Genomic DNA, 20,768 nt, shown 5'->3' with positions numbered 1-20,768 from the left:
GTTTTCTCGATCATTAAATCATTTCTCTCCGATAGACTCATAAGAGTAGTGGTCGATGGCCAAAAATCGGAGGCCTGCAGTATTAATGCTGGAGTCCCTCAGGAGTCAATCCTGGGCCCAACTCTCTTCCTGATCTACATCAATGACCTCCCTAAACACATACTTAAATCATTCGTTGACATCTATGCTGATGACACGACCATCTACGGCAACACATCAAAGGCTGTAAATGACAAAGTTCTCTCTGATTCTCTCTCCTCTGATCTCGAGCGCGTGGTTCAGTGGGGGAAGATGTGGCTGGTTACCTTTAATGCATCTAAAACCAAACTCCTATCCTTACATCATCAACGCTCTGATCCCCATCTGGCATCAATTGGGATGGATGGCTCTCGTCTGGGAGAGGCCCCGTGTTTTGACTAGCTTCTGGGTTTGACCTTTACTCCTGATCTGAAATGGAACACGTACATCAAGTCTGTTGCCAAGATCGCTGGAAAGATGGTGGGATCCTTCTACCGCTCCAGAAGATATCTCACTACTGATGCAATTCTCTATCTATATAAAAGCCAAGTACGTCCAAGGATGGAATACTGCTGCCATATCTGGGCAGGAGCTGCTAAAAACAGCCTATCCTGCCTTGACAGAGTACAAAATAGACTTTGTGTCTTAGTGGGGGATGCCCTTTTCTCTACCCTGCAACCTCTCTCCCACAGAAGAGACGTTGCGAACCTATCCTTGTTTTATCGTTATTTCCATGGCAGGTGCTCGTCTGAACTTCAATCTCTGGTCCCCCCTCGCCAATCTTTTACGAAAAACACCCGTCTAGCCGAATCCACTGTGAAAAATTTCCCCCACTCTTTATCTGTGCCTAAATCAAAACGTAGCTTCCATGAACAAAGCTTCTTTCTTAGAACTGCACGCCTGTGGAACTCTGTTCCGTCTGCCTGCTTCCCACCTGACTACAACTTGGATGTGTCCAACGTGAACAAATTCCTAATGAACCGCCCCCTTAAGTAAACACTTCATCAAATCTCCACACTAACGTAATGTACTTGCAATAACCCTTATCCCGGAGTGGCCTCCGGGTCTTGATAAGTGGTGATCACTGTAAAAAAAAAAAAAAAGAAAGTTGGTTACAAGTCTGGATGTGAAGGCCTGGGAGGTGACATCAAAGGAGGTCAAATTGTGGAACGTAGAATCCCCAGAGATTGGGGCAGCAAGTTTGACCCACATTTCAACACAATACATGTTTGGAATGTTGACATCATCTGGGCCAATAAAAGACCACTAGAGGCAAGCACACCCCCCCTCCCCCACCACCACCATGGACACTATCACACTTGTCAAAACTGTCATTTGAAAACCAAAAAGGTGATTTTGAATAAACAATATTTTCATAACCAGCTGTATTTGTTTTATTATCACCAACAAGTGTATAAATCAGGAAATGACAAAGGTTGATTTTTAGAAATTAAATAGATTTAAAAACGCATTTGATGATCGACCACAGTGAATATATGACAATAGTCCAAAGGAAAAAACTATTAGAGTAGAAGGCTTTCTGGCATCTAGGAACCTCAACTGAAGGGGTAGGATTATTTTGCTTGATGGATTAGTCTGGAGTATGTAGATTGAGGGAACACAAGCACTATGAGTTCATCAGAGAACGTTCCATTGAAGTACTTATAAAACAAGCACGAGAATGTACTATTGTGTCGATCGGACAGAGGTTGCAGTTTGGCCAAAAGTGTAGGGCCTATTAGATTTGAGACTCTTTTTTACAATCTGTCTAAGAGTGAGAGACTAAGATACACCAGTTCAGATGTGGCAACAATATTCCATGCATCGGTTAATTGTGGTAAAGATATAGAATACTCTTTGGTGTGAGTAATTTCCTAGCACAGTAGAGAGCCCACTTTCTTTGCAGCAGTCTTAGCAATGTCCTTAAGGTATTTGTTCCAATTCATATTACCTGTAATTGTTGGCCGAGGAGTTTGAAAGATGTGCTTTCAGGTAATGTTGTCATGGCAATCAGTGATTTAAACATGTTTTTTTTTGTTGTTTTTTTTAGTTGTTAAAGGAAAGAAGCTTAGTCTTAGTAGCATTAAATGTTACCATCCATTTATTACTCCATTTCATTAAGGTCGTTTTCTAGGTTCTCTGCCACTGCTTTGGATATGTGTACATTCATTTTTCCCCTAGCGTCTATTCTAGTATGGTGTCATCATTAGGACTATGACAACAGAATAGTCTTTTCATTGTTTTGACTCTCAAGTATATATCCGACACAGTTAATCAATCGAGAACCACACTATTCTATATAAAAGCATATGAGATCAACAGATACACACTCGAGAGTCAAAACAATGAAAAGAATATGCTGTTGTCCTAGACATCATTTTAATTGACAGGCGGAAGGGCAGCATACATAAATAAAGAGCAAATGATGAGAAATGAAAGGAATGATGTAAATAATAGGGGAAAAGAAAGTGAGAGGGTAGAAAGGAGAAGGAATATTATGACATCACAATATATTCTGAAATCTTTTGACTTTGTGAAAATTGGGGGTAAAATGTGGGTTTTAAGAATATTATATTTTCAAAGCTATCACTAAATAAATGTGCTTTTAAAATATAAAATTTCCTTTCAAAATCAGTTCAGAACACTAAGTGTATAGATTTATGGGCAATGTACTAATTTTGACTACTAAACAAATTACAGGTCATCTAGTATTTTATTAAAAAAATTAGACAGAAGATTCTATTGTTGACATTGGTTCTCCCGATATATTTCTAGTCAGAATTATTTCTAGAAAGACACTGGGATTATAGGAGGGACTTTAAACTTTGGACACAAAGGTCATCAGTCCATGTTTCTATGCATCTCTGTAAGCAGTTTTGTTAGTTGGTCCGTTCTTCCATCACACTTAAGTTTAAAATAGCATTTTCATGGTTAAATAGCCGCAACTATGGAATCTGATATTTTTGCCAGATAGAATTTACTAGATCTTTTCCTACTTTTGGTAAAGATTTAAAAAAATGACGTTTTCATTTTTTATTAAATGCCAGACAAATTTATCCAGTTTTATATTTCTTTCAAGTGAGAAAGAAATTGATAGCTTTATGTTATCTCTTCAGCCAGATCTGTGATAAGCCACAGTTATTATAAACATTTTCCATGGAAATGGCAGATTCCCAGTAAGAATGTAAATTTAGCTTTCTGTGAATCACATGGTTTGTTGATTCTTTATTTTATTTTTTTAAACAGTGCTAAGAACATATAACACTAGCTGAACTATCCATTTACAATGGATATTAAGCAGTCAAGAATAGTTGAGTTTCCGTTTAACACCATATCATTCCTTTTGTTATTAAGTTATTATTATGTAGCTGCATCACAGCTGGTCATCAGTTATGTACGGGTTTCTTCATAAGTTTTAGGTTTTAAAACATCAAAACTGTTGTACTAGCATTTAGTTAGTATTATTTAATGAAATTTCATCATTTTATCAAAAAAAAAAAAAAACTAACACCTTTATGATTTATTATAGAACTAGCCTGGGTGCCTGGCGTTGCCCGGGTGTTTGGAAGTATGTGTGTGCTGAAAAAAAAAAAAATGGTAGTAGGCAGGCAGGCTCGAACCCGTACCGCGAGGGAGGAAAAAAACATGAAAAAAAAACATGATGTCTTTGCCATTGTGTCCATTGCCAAACCGGAAGTCGCGAAGGTTTAAATTAAGGCTAGTCAATCGAAAAGAGGGGATGACTTATGAAAATATTGACGAAAAAAGTGACTCCTCCTTGTAGAAAAGTGCTCAGTTGAGGGTGAAGGAATTAATGTTTTTGGTCAATTTTTTGATATTTGTCATCTGAAGGGTCAAGCTTCAAAATGATACTGATTTGGTAAAAATCCGTCGCCTCTGTCAAAAGTTTTAGACAGACATACAAACATACATACATTGAAACAGTGAGATTTATATTATAGACTAGCGGGGGTACCCGGCGTTGCCCGGGTGCTACGAGGTATGTGTGCTCTTAAATCAAAAAAAAAACGGGGGGGGGGGTAAAAATGTTTTGGTAAGTTGGTAGGATTGAACCCGAAGCCCTGAGGCGAAGTTGGAAAATAAAATGTGAAAAAAAAACATGACACGTTAACCGCTTGGCCAGCCAGAATGAGTTACTGAAAGATGTTTGAATTTATTTAAGTAAGAAGAGAATGACAGGTGCCCGCACAGAAGTCATAGAGTTAACATTTTGTGCGAGCGTTACGACAACGTAATCAATAACTATTCAGCAGTTAACATTTTCTGTGGGACAGTTTTTAATGAGGTCAATAACCCGTTTTGTTTGTTTTTACCTAACTTTGGGGAAAAACAGATCTCCCGTTTATTAGGGGAGTGTCTTGTCTTAAAATGAAAGCAACCGTCTGATATGACGACGGTAAGCCGACATTGACCAAACATTACATCACTTTCTAGAGACCGCTGGCCATGGGCCAGGGATTTGAATCGAGTTTTTTGTACCAAAAACGAAAGCAATATGCGTCGATCCCAAAATGTCGAATATTTAACGTTTCAAAATCTGGCAAATTAAATAGACGGACGACCTCCGTTCGTAACTCATAGATATTATGATTTCGACGTAATGTAAAAAATGAGCGACCGCCTCGAGAAGCCGTCGAAAAAAATCCTTTTGCGGATATACACAAAAAGTGAACATACATACATTTTCACTTTTATATATATATATATATATATATATATATATATATAGACTAGCAGGGGTACTCCGCATTGCCCAAGTGTTTAGAGGTGTGTGTGCTTGGGCGGGGGTGGGGTGGGTGGGTTAATGAAAACCTAAGAATAAGCAAAGTAAATATTTTTATTAAATTATTAAATATTTTATATAAAAAAATGTTAAAACTTAAAAAAATCGAAAAAAAACACTAAAAAAAACTAACATAAGGCAAATGAACGATGTTAAATGTAAAAATCGGAAAAACAAAAAGAAAACGCGAATGTGATGGAAAAAGAAAAACAGAAAAACAAACGTTAAAACTTCTTTAAAAAATCTGAGAAATAAAAACCAAAAAACATAGAACGTGAAAAATGGCTTAAATAACCCTGTTTCAATATTAAACCTTTCAAAATCGAAAAAAAAAAAAACCTCTCACACCATGATTCGAACCCAAAACCTTTAGATAATGAGGCTGTGCTCTAATGAACTGAGCTAAGACGACGTTGACAAAATTAGGTCGTTTTTTTAATATTTAAACTAAATCATGTTCCAATGTCATTTGCGCATGCGTAGAAGCGAACTTGTCCTAAGGGGATGGTTTTTGCTGACCCCTCCCTGTAGAAAACTGATTATTTTAGGGTGAGGGAATTAATGTTTTTGGCCAATTTTTCGATATTTGTCGGGCGAAGGATCGAGCTTTAAAATGATACCAATCTCGTGAAACTCGTGTCAAAAGTTTTTGCGAGACATACAAACACAAACGCTCTAACCAACTGGGCTAAGACGACCTCCACGAAATTGTGTCAGTTTTTCAAATATTTAAACTAAATCCGGTTACGATGTCGTATGACGCATGCATAGAAGCGGAATCGTCATGAGAGGACGATTTTTGCTGACCCCCCCCCCCCCTGTAGAAAAGTGATGATTTCAGGGTGAAAAAATTAACGTTTTTGGCAAATTTTTCGATATTTGTCGGGTGAAGGTTGGAAGTTTAAAATGATACCGATCAGGCGAAAATCCATGTCCCATGTGGAAAGTTTTTGCGAGACATACAAACACACAAACATACATACATACATACATACACACATTTTTGCTTTTATATAGGGGGTGGTACCCGGTGTTGCCCGATTGTTTGGAGGTGTGTCTGGTCGGGGTGGGGGTGTGAATGAAAACCTAAGAATAAGCGTAGTAAAAAAAGAAAACAGAAGAATGAACGTTAAAACATAAATAGGGGGTACCCGGGTGGTGGAGGGAGGGGAGAAGGTAATCAAAACATCGAGAAAAAAAAACTAACGTAAGGCAAACGAATGATGTTAAATGTAAAAATCGAAAAAAACAAAAGAAACAGAAAAACGAACGTTTAAACTTATCTGAAAAATAAAGCGAGGGGTACCCGGGTGGTGGGGATGGGGGGTGGGGGTAATCAAAACAAAAAACACAAAAAAAAAACTAACATAATGCAAACAAACGATGTTAAATGTAAAAATCTGAAAAAGAAAACAGAAAAACGAACGTTAAAACTTCTGAAAAATAAAAAATAAAAAAAAAAAAACATGAAAAATGACTTAAATAAGCCTGTTTCAATATTAAAATTTAAAAAATCGGTGGGTACCCGGGTGTTTTTGGGTGTGTGTGGTCGGTCGGAATGACTGCCTGTCTCCTTCCTCTCATGTTCTATTTTTATCTGATAGTTAAGCCTCAATTTGGGAACTACAGTAAGTTACCCCATAGTTGCCCTTTACTCCCAGTGATAGTACCTGTCAGGGCCCTATCTATGGGTTGGGCACATTACTAAACTGCCTCAGACACTCTTGGGCAAGGTGTTTGCCTCTACTCTGCCTTGAAATACATCTTTCCAGACTCTTCTATCTTTTCCTACCTACCCCATTACCAACGGTATCAACTACTCAATCCCCTCCCTCTTCACCATCATAATTTCAAGTGTAGCTCGTTACCACTACTTGAGTCAGATTAATATCTGTTAGATTTATGGATGAAATAGAAGACATTGCAGACTATTTGTTAACAAATAAAGTGCTGACAAAACAAAAATGAATCTATAAACTCTGTTTTGGACCCTATCCAAGGGAGAAAGGCTAGTGGCTGATGTATCAGCCTAGATGTGGCAACAATACTCCATGCATGAACCAATAGTGACCTTGTAGAGGTACAGGATACCTCAGGTGTGAGTAATCTTCTAACTCGATAAAGGGAACCTACCTTCTTTGCAGCAGCTTTCGCAATGTCCTCAATGTATTTGTTCCTAATTATTTATGCTTGATAAGAAGTGAAGAGTTACATGTTGTTAGATACCTTTCAATAGACGTTGTGTTGCTCATTTGTTGTATGCTCAGAGAGACAATTTAAAACTCGTAAGTAGAATATATGAATAAAAAACTTGAATTACAATATATTTTATTTACTTTAATATCGATCATTTTTACTTGGTTAAGAATTATGTGTGGGGGTTGGGGGTCTAATCATCAAGGAAGGTGGGCTCTCTCTACCGTGCTAGAAAACTACTAACACCCGAAAGTATCCTGTACCTCTATAAGGCCACTATTCGCCCATGTATGGAGTATTGCTGTCATATTTGGGATGGTGCATCTGCTACTAGTCTATCGCTCCTAGACAAGGTTCAAAAGAGAGTCGCAAACCTGATAGGCCCTGAACTGGTATCTAAGCTTCAGCCTCTGTCCCATCGACGAATTGTTGCATCCCTCTGCCTGTTCTACAAGTATTTTAATGGTCAATGCTCTGACGAACTGCAAGCACTTGTGCCCCCACGACGTGAACATCCTCGACAAACCCGACAGGCTACTAAATCCCACCCCCACACTATAGAGATCCCTATATGTAAAAGATCTTTCTACTCCAGTAGTTTCTTCCCCAGAACCGCTAGACTCTGGAATTCCCTTCCAGATCCCTGCTTCTCCAACTGTACTGACGTGCAGAAGTTCATGTGTAACGACATCTTGCTGCCTAAATCCCTACATAGTACCCCTTTGTCCCTGATAGTAGCCCCCTACACCAAATTGGCAATGCCTTGTTTGGGGTGAAAATGTAATGAAATAAAAATATCTACATCTGCCAGGATCTTATATTACATGTTTCCTCACTAAAATTCAAATTCTACAGTCTTAACTTTAAAAGAATTCTCAATGATAAAACAAAGTTGTAAATGCTTATAGGGTTATCTAGTCACATGCGGAAAAAATCAGTTTACAGGATTCTGAAAGCTAAGAACAGATATTGTTAGGATTTGTCAACTCAATCTGCGATTAAAATGTTATTTTAAAGTTAATTGTAGCAGATAAACATTCTGGGTGGAAAAGAAATGTTTTTTGTATAATCTTCATGCATTTACAAAAATCATACATTTAGTTAAGACCCCTCAAGTTATTTTATAAATATCAGACTTAGAGATAAAGTTCATGTTTTAGGCATAGAAAAATTTTTTTGCAAACATTATATATATGATATATATAATTGAATTTTTTTTAAGTTAACACTGTAGTCTATGAATAACACATGAACTGATGTTCACAGGTCATGGTAAACAAAATAGTGATTACAGCAGTAGTAACCACAAGAATAATAATTTATTTGAATAACGTTTTTCTGTTGTCTGTGTATTAAGGGGAGGTAATTAGACAGAAAAGGAAGAAAAAGTATGTTTATTATTGTCAGTAATGTTATGAACCATGAACTCTGTACCTGATGTTTATAAATCACTAGATAACATGGTATTATTTTAGTCAGTGACTGGGAGGGGGGGGGGTAACTTTCTGCCTCCACCACCTACTCCAAACTGAGGAAAAGAGGGTCAGCAAAGCTGCTGTGGTTGGGAGAGAGAGTTTCAGACACCTGCTAAGGTTAATCTTTTTGTCTCCCTTAACATGTTGTTACTGTTAGAAGGATTATATAATATATTGATCAAATTGTATGATCATTTTTTTTTATGTGTCTCTGTGTTTCTTCAGTCTTTGTAAGTCATGCATTTTTTTTTTTATTGACTATTTATTGAAAGCAAACATGCAATAGCATAAATTACCAAAAAATAACTTTTAAAAATCCTATTTAAAAAAGAAATTTAATTCATGATAATACATTTCCACTACAATCCAGGCATTTTAATCATCCATCAGTTTTTATTTTTTTTTTTTTGTTTTGTTTTTTTAATAATTACTTATCTTTTGGAAATTTGAAAGAAATTTTGAATCGTTTAATTTTTAATATCCTATTAAATATTCATCAAATTTAATTTTTGGTATTCAAAGGAAATTATATGCAAATGTGAGCTATATGACAAGGAGTTTGGTGATAATTTTTATTTTTTTTTTAGTTTTTAAATTTAGCAAATGTAAAGGTTTCTTTGGTATACATTTGATTCCTGTAATAAACTGCAATTACTTAGCTGTAATTTTATTTTCTCAGGTTAGCCTCTATACTTTCATTCATTCTTAAGAAAGAATTGTGAGCGTAACAACTTTAATTTGTCTGTGAAAGAAAGTTGTCCTGATATTTGGCTTTTCCAAATACTAATTTACAATTGTATTATTCTTGTGATATGACCGTTTCAATTTGGAATCAGACTGAGCAACAAGGTAAGATTCGAACTTGTGAATTAAATGCAAATGTTACAGATATAAATGCAATTGTTATATAAATTATATTAGTAGAAAAAGTTAAGATATTGTAGAATTAAATTTACAATATTTTATTCAAAACCAGGAATATGAAATAAAAGCGAAAGGTTTATTATTCCATGGAGTTTCAAGTTTGATAAATATATACTTCTATATTTTTACATTTTCATATTTGAAAAGTTTTTTAATCTTTTCTTATTTTGCAAATTTTGCTCCTATCACACACACACACATATATATAGTCTTATTTGTAGTATTTCGAATTTTACTGTGTTCATATAATTCAGTAATCGTTCATATGCCAATAAATTTTAAGCCAAAAGGAGATGATTTAAACTGGAAGCTATAAAATTATCATATTTCATAATTGAGCATTAAAACAGTCTTGGTTTTTGTTAAAACTATATATATATATATTTATTCTGATTCTGAAAATGAAAAAATGTATATGTAATAGCATAAAAAAAATTCACTATATAAAATAAGTTAACAAATCTACCCAATCTCCATTACTAACGATTACTATATTGTCCAATTTCTACTGTACACTCTTTAACCCTTATCCTCGAGTGGCCTCTTGGCCTTGATAAGTAGTGATACCTATGTTAAAAAAAAACATTATTAAAGAGTCTAGGATTTTGTTGATTAGAAGAGAAATTTTGATGACAATATAATAATATGGGGTTTAGTGCTAGGTGCAAGAGGATACAGAGTTTCTCATTCATTATTGGGTAAGAGCATGCATTTCTGCTAGTTGGATATATTCTTTGTTGTTTTGGGCATGACATTATTGCCCCTTTATTTTAATCCACCATTTCATGCTTCAATGGTCTATAAATGGGTACTAGTTGAATGACTGTTTTCTAATTGTGTTTGTATTTGTGGAAATAGTGGTATGGTTCTTTTGTTGATTTGTAGAAACTTTAGAAAATCAATTTTGATTCTTTCTTGAAAACTCATGAAATAAAGTTTCAACTTATTTTATTAAAATATAAAATTTTATATTGATAAACACAAATTGTCTTATTTTAAAAGACAATATTATAAAAACTATCTGTACTTATGACATTGTTTGGAAGTTTGTTTTTTTTTGCTTTAATTTTTGTTTTAACTTTTTTCTTTTTAAATTATGTACATATTTTTTTTTTAAATTATTTCATTTATAAATAATAAGCTAAGAGCCAGAAGTACTAAATTGACAAGCAGCCTTATTGTAGGAGAGTGTATATTATGCGATTCCTGCAAACTGGCTATATAATGCCAGCCTTGTTTGTAAACGAAAGGAGAAGAGTTAATATTAATGAATCCAAAATAGGATTTCAAAAATTTAGTTTAGTTTATGTTATTGCATTTTTGATTACAATAAATATTAAAAAAAAGAAATTCAATGTATAATTATTGAAAATGCAAAAAAAAAAGAATACAAAGTAAAATTGTCACATAATTAATATAAGTAGATGAACCCATTTTTATCTGCTGCATGTGATGGTTTTTCACAGCAAGACGGATGCAGAGATATAATCTTTGTGTGCATTGTAGTGGACGCTATCTGACCTCTATTCGTGCTTATAGTTTTTTATTCTTTCCTTCAAATCTCTTGATCTCTAAAAATGTTTGTTTTACTCTATTTTTTTTTTTAATTTGATTTTCAATATTTATTAAAGGAGATTCTCTGTCTATCATAATATCGTTCTACTAATGTAGATATTTGTACTACAAGTTTCTTTGTAAATTAGTCATTTAAGTTTAATTATTTACATGAAATGATATCAACTGCATCTATTTTGTTAAAAGTCCAGAAATATTAATATTTTTTGTTATCATCAAAAAGATATATATTTTCCCTTCAATATGCTCATCAAAAAGATATGTTTCAGCCAATGTGCTCTCCAGCCTTCTTTAGGGGTATCATTGAATTAAGATGATGTTTTTCTTGTGCCCAAATATGATTAATTAGTTATTAGAAGACATACCTGTGACCTCTTGGCTCGCAATCATTACCGCTATTTACTCTTTGTTTCATTTAACAATTCATAAACTGTGACATATCTTTTAAGACACTCTACTTAACAAATAATAAGTCTCTGTACTTCTTATTGATAATATAGAAGTAAAGAGACTTATTTTGTTATTTAGCGTTAGGTGTTTGCGGTGTGTACAAAAATCATGTAAATTATATGTGAACATGGAAAAGTCTTTAAATGGTCGCAGAAATTAAAAAATATTAGTCATTAAATCGACATTGTGAGGAATGAAAAAATACTTTAATAGCTAAGATGGATGACTTGTTCAGTTAATTAGAACAATTAAAACAGATCTCTTTTTTTCTTTCTTCCTCAACCATAATTCAATCTCAAAACTAAGGTATATTTTAACATGTATTCTATGATGAAAGGATATAGTAAGAAAAAAAACTTTAGGGAAACAAATCCTAAATGACTCAGCTTTGCCTTCAGGTTGGAGGTCGAAGTGTAATATCTGTCATCAGTTAAGGAGAGATCTTTCTAGATTATCATCGGTATGTTGGCATACAGTGGATGACTGTCCAAACTCGCTCCCTTTTTGGGAAGCTAATTTTTTTTTTTGCTTTAAACCTGATTCAGGGTCTAACTCTGCCCTCGTGGGGAGGCAAGTACAAACGTACTCAACTTTAGTATAATAATTCATTTATGTATGTTAATTTGTCTTACATAAGTGATGATTTTTAACATCCATTACTTTTGTTTATTTATTTATATTTGGCATTACCTTCTCCTTTGCGAGAGGACAATGTAGTTTTTTTACATGGTGGTCACCACTTATCAAGGCCCAGAAGCCACTCAGGGATAAGGGTTATTGCAAGTACAGTACGTTAGTGTGGAGAGTTGATGAAGTGTTTACTTAAGGAGGCGGTTCATTAGGAATTTGTAAACATTGGACTTGAAGACATCCAAGTTGTAGTCAGGTGGGAAGCAGGCAGATGGAACAGAGTTCCACAGGCGTGCAGTTCTAAGAAAGAAGCTTTGTTCATGGAATCCGCGTTTTGCTTTAGGCACAGATAAAGAGTGGGGGAAATTTTTCACAGTGGATTCAGCTAGACGGGTGTTTTTCGTGTTTTATGTAGTATATGTGTCATATAAATAAACTAGCAAAAATATGCGACTAGAGGAGCATATTTTTGCTAATTTATTTAAACCCACTCGTGCAGAGTACGACATAAGTAATGGCCGTTCTTATAAACCATTGTATAGACATTTATTTTTATCCATGACTATCCAACTGAAGGCCAGTGATTACATCAGTCAAATCATATTAGGAATAGAAGTAGTAACATTGATGAGAATAAAAATGATGCCTCATCCAAATAATTCTTAACAAAAATGATATCATGTGGATTGCATCATTTGACAGTACTCATCACTTCTCCAGAAGCTTAGTTACATGGTGACAATAGTATATGACAAACTTTGGCTTATTACTTTTAAAGCTGCTTGAATATGAGTTCATGCCTTTCTCATGTTGATTGTTGTAGATAGACTTCAATCTAGTCAAGACCATTTTTTCTCAATAATTTATGCATCATATATTTTCACAAATTTGGATTAAGATGTGAAATCTGTCTCAAACGATGATGTTGTTTCTTGTCACTGTGCACATTTCATTTGTATTTGCATACTTTAAATGGTGGGAGAAAGAATGAATAATATAAATGACAGATAATTAAAGAAATGTGCAAAAAAAAAATGTTATTTTTTTTTTCTTTTAATTTAAAAATTTTTTTATTTTTTCTTTTAATTAAAAAAAATTATTTTTTTTAGTCAAGAGAGATGGAACATCACATTGTATCGTAACTTTGTAATCCTTGTAAAAACATGATTATCAACCAATATCAAAGTTAATAAATTATATATTTAACTAGCAGAGTTACCTGACATTGCCCAGACCCACTAAAATAAGAGGTTAAAAATGTGTAAAATATTTCTATTAAATATTTCTCTCAGGTCTCTCTTTCCTCCTCTCCCATTTTCCCTCTATCTTTCCCATCCTCTTTCTACTCTGCTCATATAAAGTGAAAAGAATCAAAATTGATGAGATATCTAGTGCTATTAATAAATAAAATTAAAGACTCCAAAACGCTATTAAAATCACACATTATAGGTTTCTTGTCACCCCCTCCTTCCTTTGAAGAGAAATAGTCTGAAGAGAATGTTAAGAAACAATAAATAAAATTCAGGGTTAGCATCTGATAATTTCAAAATGAGACAGCATTTTCTTTTCAAGTTGGTGCATAATATGATTGAAAAGTGCTGAAAAACCACCCCTTCCCATTGATGAAACCTGACTCAGTTGATCCTCAAACAATTTTTTTTTAATTTTCGAAATTCATCCAGACCAACACCAATTGTGAAAATATCAACTTAGTGGCTTTTTTTTTTGGGGGGGGGGGTTACTTTTAACTGGACACAAACCTACCCATTATACAATAGATAATATAACAAATACCAATTGATCACAGGTGTTCTAGTAGTTATAAAAATACCCTGGAAGTTAATTTTCTATATAAATCTTGGTAGTTTTATTTTGGTAAGTTAGATTTTTGCTTCATGCATTTTTCTATTTTCTTTTTTAAATAGTAGAGAAAAAAATAAGTTCAAATGAAGAATGGTAAGGTGTGCTAATTTTGAGCAGAATTGTTTGGATTAATTTCGAAGTACAAAACCTGTAAACAATTTTTAGCCTTTTCGATAGGAGAAAAGTGTAGTATCTGTTTTGATACTACGCTACATTTTTCAGTCAGTAAGGGAGAAATCGTCCTAGACTGAGGCAATTTTTATTTTTGTTCCCACCGAGAATGCCTCTTTTTGTGGAGATGGATTTTCCCAATATTAAAAAATGACCTTGTTTCATATTCTGCGATCTTTGGTAATCGAGTAAATATAAACAAACTATAAAAAAATTTTTTGTTTATTTTTGTTTGTTTTTTCTTATAAGATAACAAATGTTCAATTCTTGTAATAAACCTCAATTTCTTATAATTTTGTTGTTTAGATTAATTGACATGATTTTAATACTTTTGACAATGTTTCTAATTATTTTTAATTTTGACACCATTTTATTTATTTTTGATTATTTATAAATAAATTGCCTGGAAAAAATGTAATTACATTTTTCCGGACAATTTATGATAAGCAACAAATACTAGCTTTTCTCTTCCTACTGCTAATAAAATATACTCTCCCCCTTTCCTTTCTCTCATGCATGTGTGTTTTTTGTTTGTTTGTTTTTACTTGATTTTATAAATTTCGTGTTTCTTTTTCTTTTTTATCAAAAATTTGCAATGCCCATATTTTTAGTGTGTGTTTAAACGACCAATGTGTTTTAGCATCTACAGTTTCTCCTAATATATTGATTCTACCTGTAATTTATTCAAATGCTTTCTGCAAAGTAAAACAAGATTATGAGGGTGGAACGGTAGCAAACAGTCAACACAGAGAGGGGGAGTAGAGGTTTTACTAAAATGTTAAGAGGTTAAGTTATTTCATTTCTATCTAATTTCATATCTATCTCTCTTTCTCTCTCTCTCTCTGCCTATTGTCCATACAATAGTGTGTCTGTGTCTGCACTTCTCAAGTACTCTACTTTTTCTTGTTATTTTTCTAGTAAAAAAGAAAAAAAGGGATTGACTGGTGGGACGTTTGGAATGGATATAAAAAATGGGTGGGTGGTTAAAATTTTAAAAACAGCACAAAAAAAAAAACAAAAAAAAATTTTCTTTAACTTTGAATACAGAAAAAACTTTCTGGCCATCCGAATGTGATCCAGTTTATCTCGGCAGCATCAATCAGTAAAGAAGAGTCTGACCATGGCCAAGCGGAATATTTAATTTGTACAGAACTCTGCACAGGTAAAAAAAAAAAAAAAAAAAAACTTAGGAAAAAAAAAAAAACTTATAACTATTTGAATTTTATTTCATTTATTTTTATGTACAAGGTGAGTCAAGATTTTGTGTACCAAAATTGATCTTTACTTGAAATTGGAATCGGTGAAAAGTTTTGTTTTTTTATGTTATGTTTTTCTTTTTATGGTTTTTCTAGTTTATATTTGTATGAATTTTGTTTTCCTTTTAGATTAAAAATAAAATATATTTCTAATATATAACTATTACAGATTTTAGGTTGGAAAGAAATAGTTTTTATTTAAAAAGTATCTTTTAGTCTTTTATTTTATTTTGACATTTAGGGCAGTGTATGTATATATATATATATATATATATATATATAACACCTTACACAAATTTTTTATGGTTTTTATTTATACAAATATATTTTGCTGCACAAATGCAGTTGCTTCCACCTAATAAATATTTTTTATATCCTCTCCTGATAATACCCAAATATTAAATCAAAAAACAACAATGTAGCAATGTATGTTGTTCGCAGATAAAAAATATTTTATTTTTAAAAATCTATGGCTCTACTTTTTAATGAACACTATTAAAGAAATACTGTAATGTTCATAGAATTTCTCTAAAACTGATGCCGAAAATATATATATATTGATTTATGTAAGATAATAAGAAAATGTTATAAGTTTTAATCCAACTTATACTTAAAACACTAATTATAACTTTTGTGTGTATATCTATGTATTTATTTCTGAATCTAACTCTGTCAGTAATTCATGCTAATTGTTACATTCCGAGATTCAGACATGATAGAGAAAAAAATTTTTCTACTTTAATTAAATATCTTGCATGAATATTTTTAAGGCTATATATATATAGGTAGCTTCCTTTAGTCTTAACAAACAATAGATACCCATTGTAACAGTGCCTGCACGTGGAATTATTTGGTAAGAATAACGCAATCTCCAACCACATCTCTCCTGAGTTGGCATTGTTAAATACCAGTGGCAAATGATGATTCAGAATGACTGGAAACAAATGCCGAGATAAGCGGAGAACACATACAGCACCTAGAATTCTCAAATAGTCACCCATCTGGTACTAGCCAGGCCCCTAGGGTTTTTCCACATATTATTTTTAAAGTGTTGTATAGGTTTTGTACCATCAAAAAGTTATATATATATATATATATATATATATATACACACACACACACACACGTGTATACTAACAAAAAGACCCGGTATTGTCACACATTGAATGAGGAACCTTTTTATGCCAAATCTTTAGCAACATATAATTTATTTTATTATTTTTGTACATTTTGATTCGATTTTTGGGTAGGGATATACTAAGCATTGATTGGATATGAGGAATGTAAGTAAAATGACATTCAATTTTGGTGAATGTTTAGTCTTTAATCCCTTTCAGGCACCACCAATGTTTCAAAACAACACCTCTCCCCTGTACACTCATGTTGCCAACCCTGACCATCTCAACAATATTGTTATCCCTTACCTTTTATCAAAGTTAAATATACTTATTGCTAGATAATGTAGTTTCAGGATATATGTTTATAGAGAACTCTAAACAGGAAGTACAATTTTATAGAGATAAAACCACCTGTTAGATAGAAAAGATCGAAAATATTTTATGAAATAAAATGTTGAATATTGATTTATAATGCATATAGCAAACAGGAATTTATTAATATATATGACAGTGCCCCATTAAAAGATTAGCCATGACAGCTACAAATAAAAATAAAACAACTCTGTGTTTGGGTGGGGGGTACTATAAATCTTTTTTTTTAATTCCTTAATCCATCTTGCTTTAATAATCCATTTAACAAAGGCTGATAGAATTTAAAGCTGGATTTATTTTTTGCATTAATTTCTTTAACATTAGAAATTTGAAATCATTCTTTATTGAAATTATATTTTCAAATAAAATAATTATCGACATAATAAAAATTGACAACCTATCGTTTAAATCCAAAATGGTCGCTATTTTAGTAACCTCATAGAACCAAAGCACCATGGCCTTGAGAAAAATGTGTTATTACCTTTTCACCACAACTTTTGAGTAATACTTTTTCCAGGGCAGCCGCTCTGCTCTAACTTGTTGTCACAACCAAAATGGCCAGCGTTTACATGTGTTTTGAGTAATTTTCAATAAAATGAAATAATAAAAATAGTGATTGCTGTTCAATTCTATAGTTTTTAATAGAAATGTCTTTTGTTCATATTTATATAAATACAAGTGCATGTATATTCTTTTGTGGGTTCACAAAATAATTAGGGTACAAGAGTCAACAGCAGTGACGATGGCAATTGGTGGAACTATCATTTCAGTGATGACCATTATAATGCAACATTTGCTGTGATTATGACCTTGACCATAACATAACATGATAGCTGTGTTGAAAACTTTTAAATTGACTCTTATAAAATCAAAAAATCTAGTGTGTGATTCACATAACTGTTATATTGCGAATCTTCAGTGTGACTAGACATGATTTCAAAACCGAATTGAAACCTAACTGTGTGGACTGCAGTCAGCACACAGAAATGTCTGTGTGAATGATATTTTATAACTATTATTATTATTATAATAATTATAATAAAAATCTTAGTTGTATGGACTGAAAGCAATATTTACCCATTAGATGATAAAGTTTAAAAATATTTCCAGGGTGCTGCTTTTAATCTTGTCATAAAATTTCTATTTTTAGTTTGTTTTTGTTTAATCAAGTGATATTTAAAAAAAATTAAGTTTTTTAGTGATTTAAGCACTTTAAAAAAAAAAAAAGCATGGATTTCAGTTTTTTGTTTTGTGAAATTTCTTATTGGATTGATGAATTAATATTGATTTTAAAAATTTTTTATTAAAAAAAAAAAAAAAAGATTTTCAATAGTGTTTCTACTGGAGACACATAAAAAATAAAACTTGCATAGATAAACTTTTTTTTTTTTTTTTCCCCCCAGTTTTCCATTCTATCACCTACAAGTTTGGAAAAGTATAAAGATGACAGTATTTTGTTATTTACAAGTATATAAATATGTTTTGTATATATGTACAAATCTTCACCACTAGCACAAGTTTTGTTTAATTTACAAAAATAAATTGATTACTATTAAGTAATCAGATTTTCAACTTATCTGTATAATTTTATTTACTGATTTGTTCAATTTTCAGTGGCTGGAGTTAGTTTACAATGTAAGCTTAATGTAAAATAATCCTTGTCTGTATTTTCCAAGGATTTTTTGCTATTCTGTAAAATCTCTATTTTTTTCTTAAGATTACTGTATAGATTAAACAATCAAATTCTCTAATTATATAAAAAAAAAAATTTAAATACTATCAAATTTATTAGGTTGTATTGTTTGCTGCATAAGATTTATGTGAAATTACTCCCCCCCCCCTCCACAAAGTTGTTTCAAAATAAGATTATTTTGACTTTTCCAAAATCAAACACAGAAATTAAATTGTTACACCCTCCTGCTAAAAATAAAACATTTTTTCAAAAGTTTATATATCATCCACACTGTTTCAGCTATTCTGTGCATGTAGATGAGCACCCGTTCTGAGTCAAGAATTGAGCCTATGATCACTTAGTTGATAATCAACAGTTTTAACCTCCAATCCATGAATTAAATACTGAAACAATGGTGTGTGTATATATATATATATGTATATATATATATATATCATTATTATTATTAAGAAAGATAAGTATATATCCGGAGCAGCTGATTAAAAATATAAAAAGTGAGAATTGTTTGTGGTCACTTCATGAGATGTAGCAATAGACGATAATTAGTTGAAAAAAATCTCATTTATAAATGCATGATGTAAATTGTTTATTTTAAGGTAATTTTTTATTTTTTGAACTGGTTGGATTAGTGTTTGCATTTTGGATGTTATTTTCACGTTTCTGACAACATAACCTCCAACCTTCTTTAGGTGCATCTTGTTCAACTTGGAATCTTTTAAGTTTATGAATTTATATGGAATTTTGACCGAACATAATAGTATAGGTTATGTTGCTGAAATATTGTCGTCTTTTTTTAATTTCATTTGCAAAAAAAAAAAAACCTTCACTGTACAAAATCATTTGATTATCTAAAGAATCGAACATATTACAGTTCATGTAACTGTTTCAATCTATATTTGTATAAATAGTACGTAACACTAAGGGAATAATTGCATATTTATATCAGGAGCAGCTAATTCAAAGTATGATATAAAAAGTAAGAATTGTTTGTGGTCAATTTATATAAAGTAATAATAGCCAACCATTTGTTTAAAACTCATCTATAAATGCATGATGCTTAAAGGAAAATGAATTTTATTGAGATTTAAATAGTTTGAATATTTTTTATGTTTAATTATTTTTGGTTTGATTAATGTAATATTTCTTGCCATCATTTTTCTTGGAATTTTCTTAATAACAATGTTGGAAAAATAAGAATTATATAGCTCCATCTTTTCTGCAAATTTGTGATGGATAATAAAATCAGTTTTGAATTCTGTGTATGGGTCAGTTCTAAAAAAAAATATATCCTTGTGTCCACAGGATCGTTCATTAAGTGTTGATATTTTGGGAAATCGTACTTGAATCAATTGAGATAAAAGTGAATCACATGCTTCCTGTTTAGAAGTGACACAAATTGACAAAAATTCCAATAAACATTCAACTCTGAAAAAATATAGATATTCAACAATTTTTTACATTGGTTTTAGTTAAAGTTTTTAATAAGAGAAGGATGGAAAAAGGGAGGGAGCTAGACTAATATGCATACACCCAAAAAATGCCTGGTATCTTGGCTAATATATATGAATAAAATTAAAAAGATAAAGGAATAAAAGTTACATAGAACTTCATTAAATCAGATCAATAAGGATGAAAATGAGAGGAAAGTGGAAAAAGAACCTCTTTAGGCCATGGCATTTCGAAGCTAAATGCTTCTCAGAAGAGGGGAAAAGCCAACATTTTAACAATATAAGGGTATACAAATAAAATCAGTTTCAGAATATTTAGGTTAAAAAAAATAAAATAACTGCCCCATTTTTTTTCACCACTTGAAAAAGAGAAGAATACAAATTGAAAAGTTGTAGTGAGGAAGGGGTAGAAACAGAAAAAAAAGGAAGAAATATGAAAGAATGAGTAAAATAAGAAAATACCTATAAGAAAAAAGTGAAGAAATGGAAAAATCTAAGTAGGAGCATGATGGAAAAATGTTCAAAACTGAAGAAATAGTCCAACCAATATCCTAAGAAAGGTAATCCAGGTCAGGCGGCAGTAGTCCAATACAAATCAGCCCAAAAATAAACTCCAAAGTAAGAAAACCGGGTACAGCAATCCTGAAGAGGGCCTCAAATGTCTAATCAAACAGGAATCCTTCTGAGGATGAACTGCATTGTAAAATTTTTGGGCAAAACAAACCTCAAACAAACTCCACATTTCGGCAATCGATCCATAAATTTACCAGAAATA

The 20,768-nt window shown here is 32.2% G+C and overlaps 1 protein-coding gene across 4 annotated transcripts in view; it reads left to right on the top strand.

Moving 5' to 3' along the window:
- The window catches only part of LOC145288846 (cyclin-G-associated kinase-like), a 295,142-nt gene that overhangs the window by 144,207 nt on the left and 130,167 nt on the right, over positions 1-20,768 (top strand). For 2 of the 4 annotated variants that reach the window (XM_080136362.1, XM_080136361.1), the window contains exon 4: positions 15,154-15,268. The exons of the other annotated variants lie outside the window; for them this stretch is intronic. In XM_080136362.1, the coding sequence (XP_079992488.1) occupies positions 15,154-15,268 (115 nt within the window). The remainder of the gene's footprint in view (positions 1-15,153; positions 15,269-20,768) is intronic. 4 annotated transcript variants of the gene reach the window in all.

This window comes from Euprymna scolopes, chromosome 2 (genome assembly GCF_053919585.1).
Source record: "Euprymna scolopes isolate OS-2025 chromosome 2, ASM5391958v1, whole genome shotgun sequence".
Lineage (NCBI taxonomy): Eukaryota > Metazoa > Mollusca > Cephalopoda > Sepiida > Sepiolidae > Euprymna > Euprymna scolopes.
The sequence above is the reverse complement of the archived record's forward strand: the minus strand, read 5'-3'. Positions and strand labels throughout refer to the sequence as shown.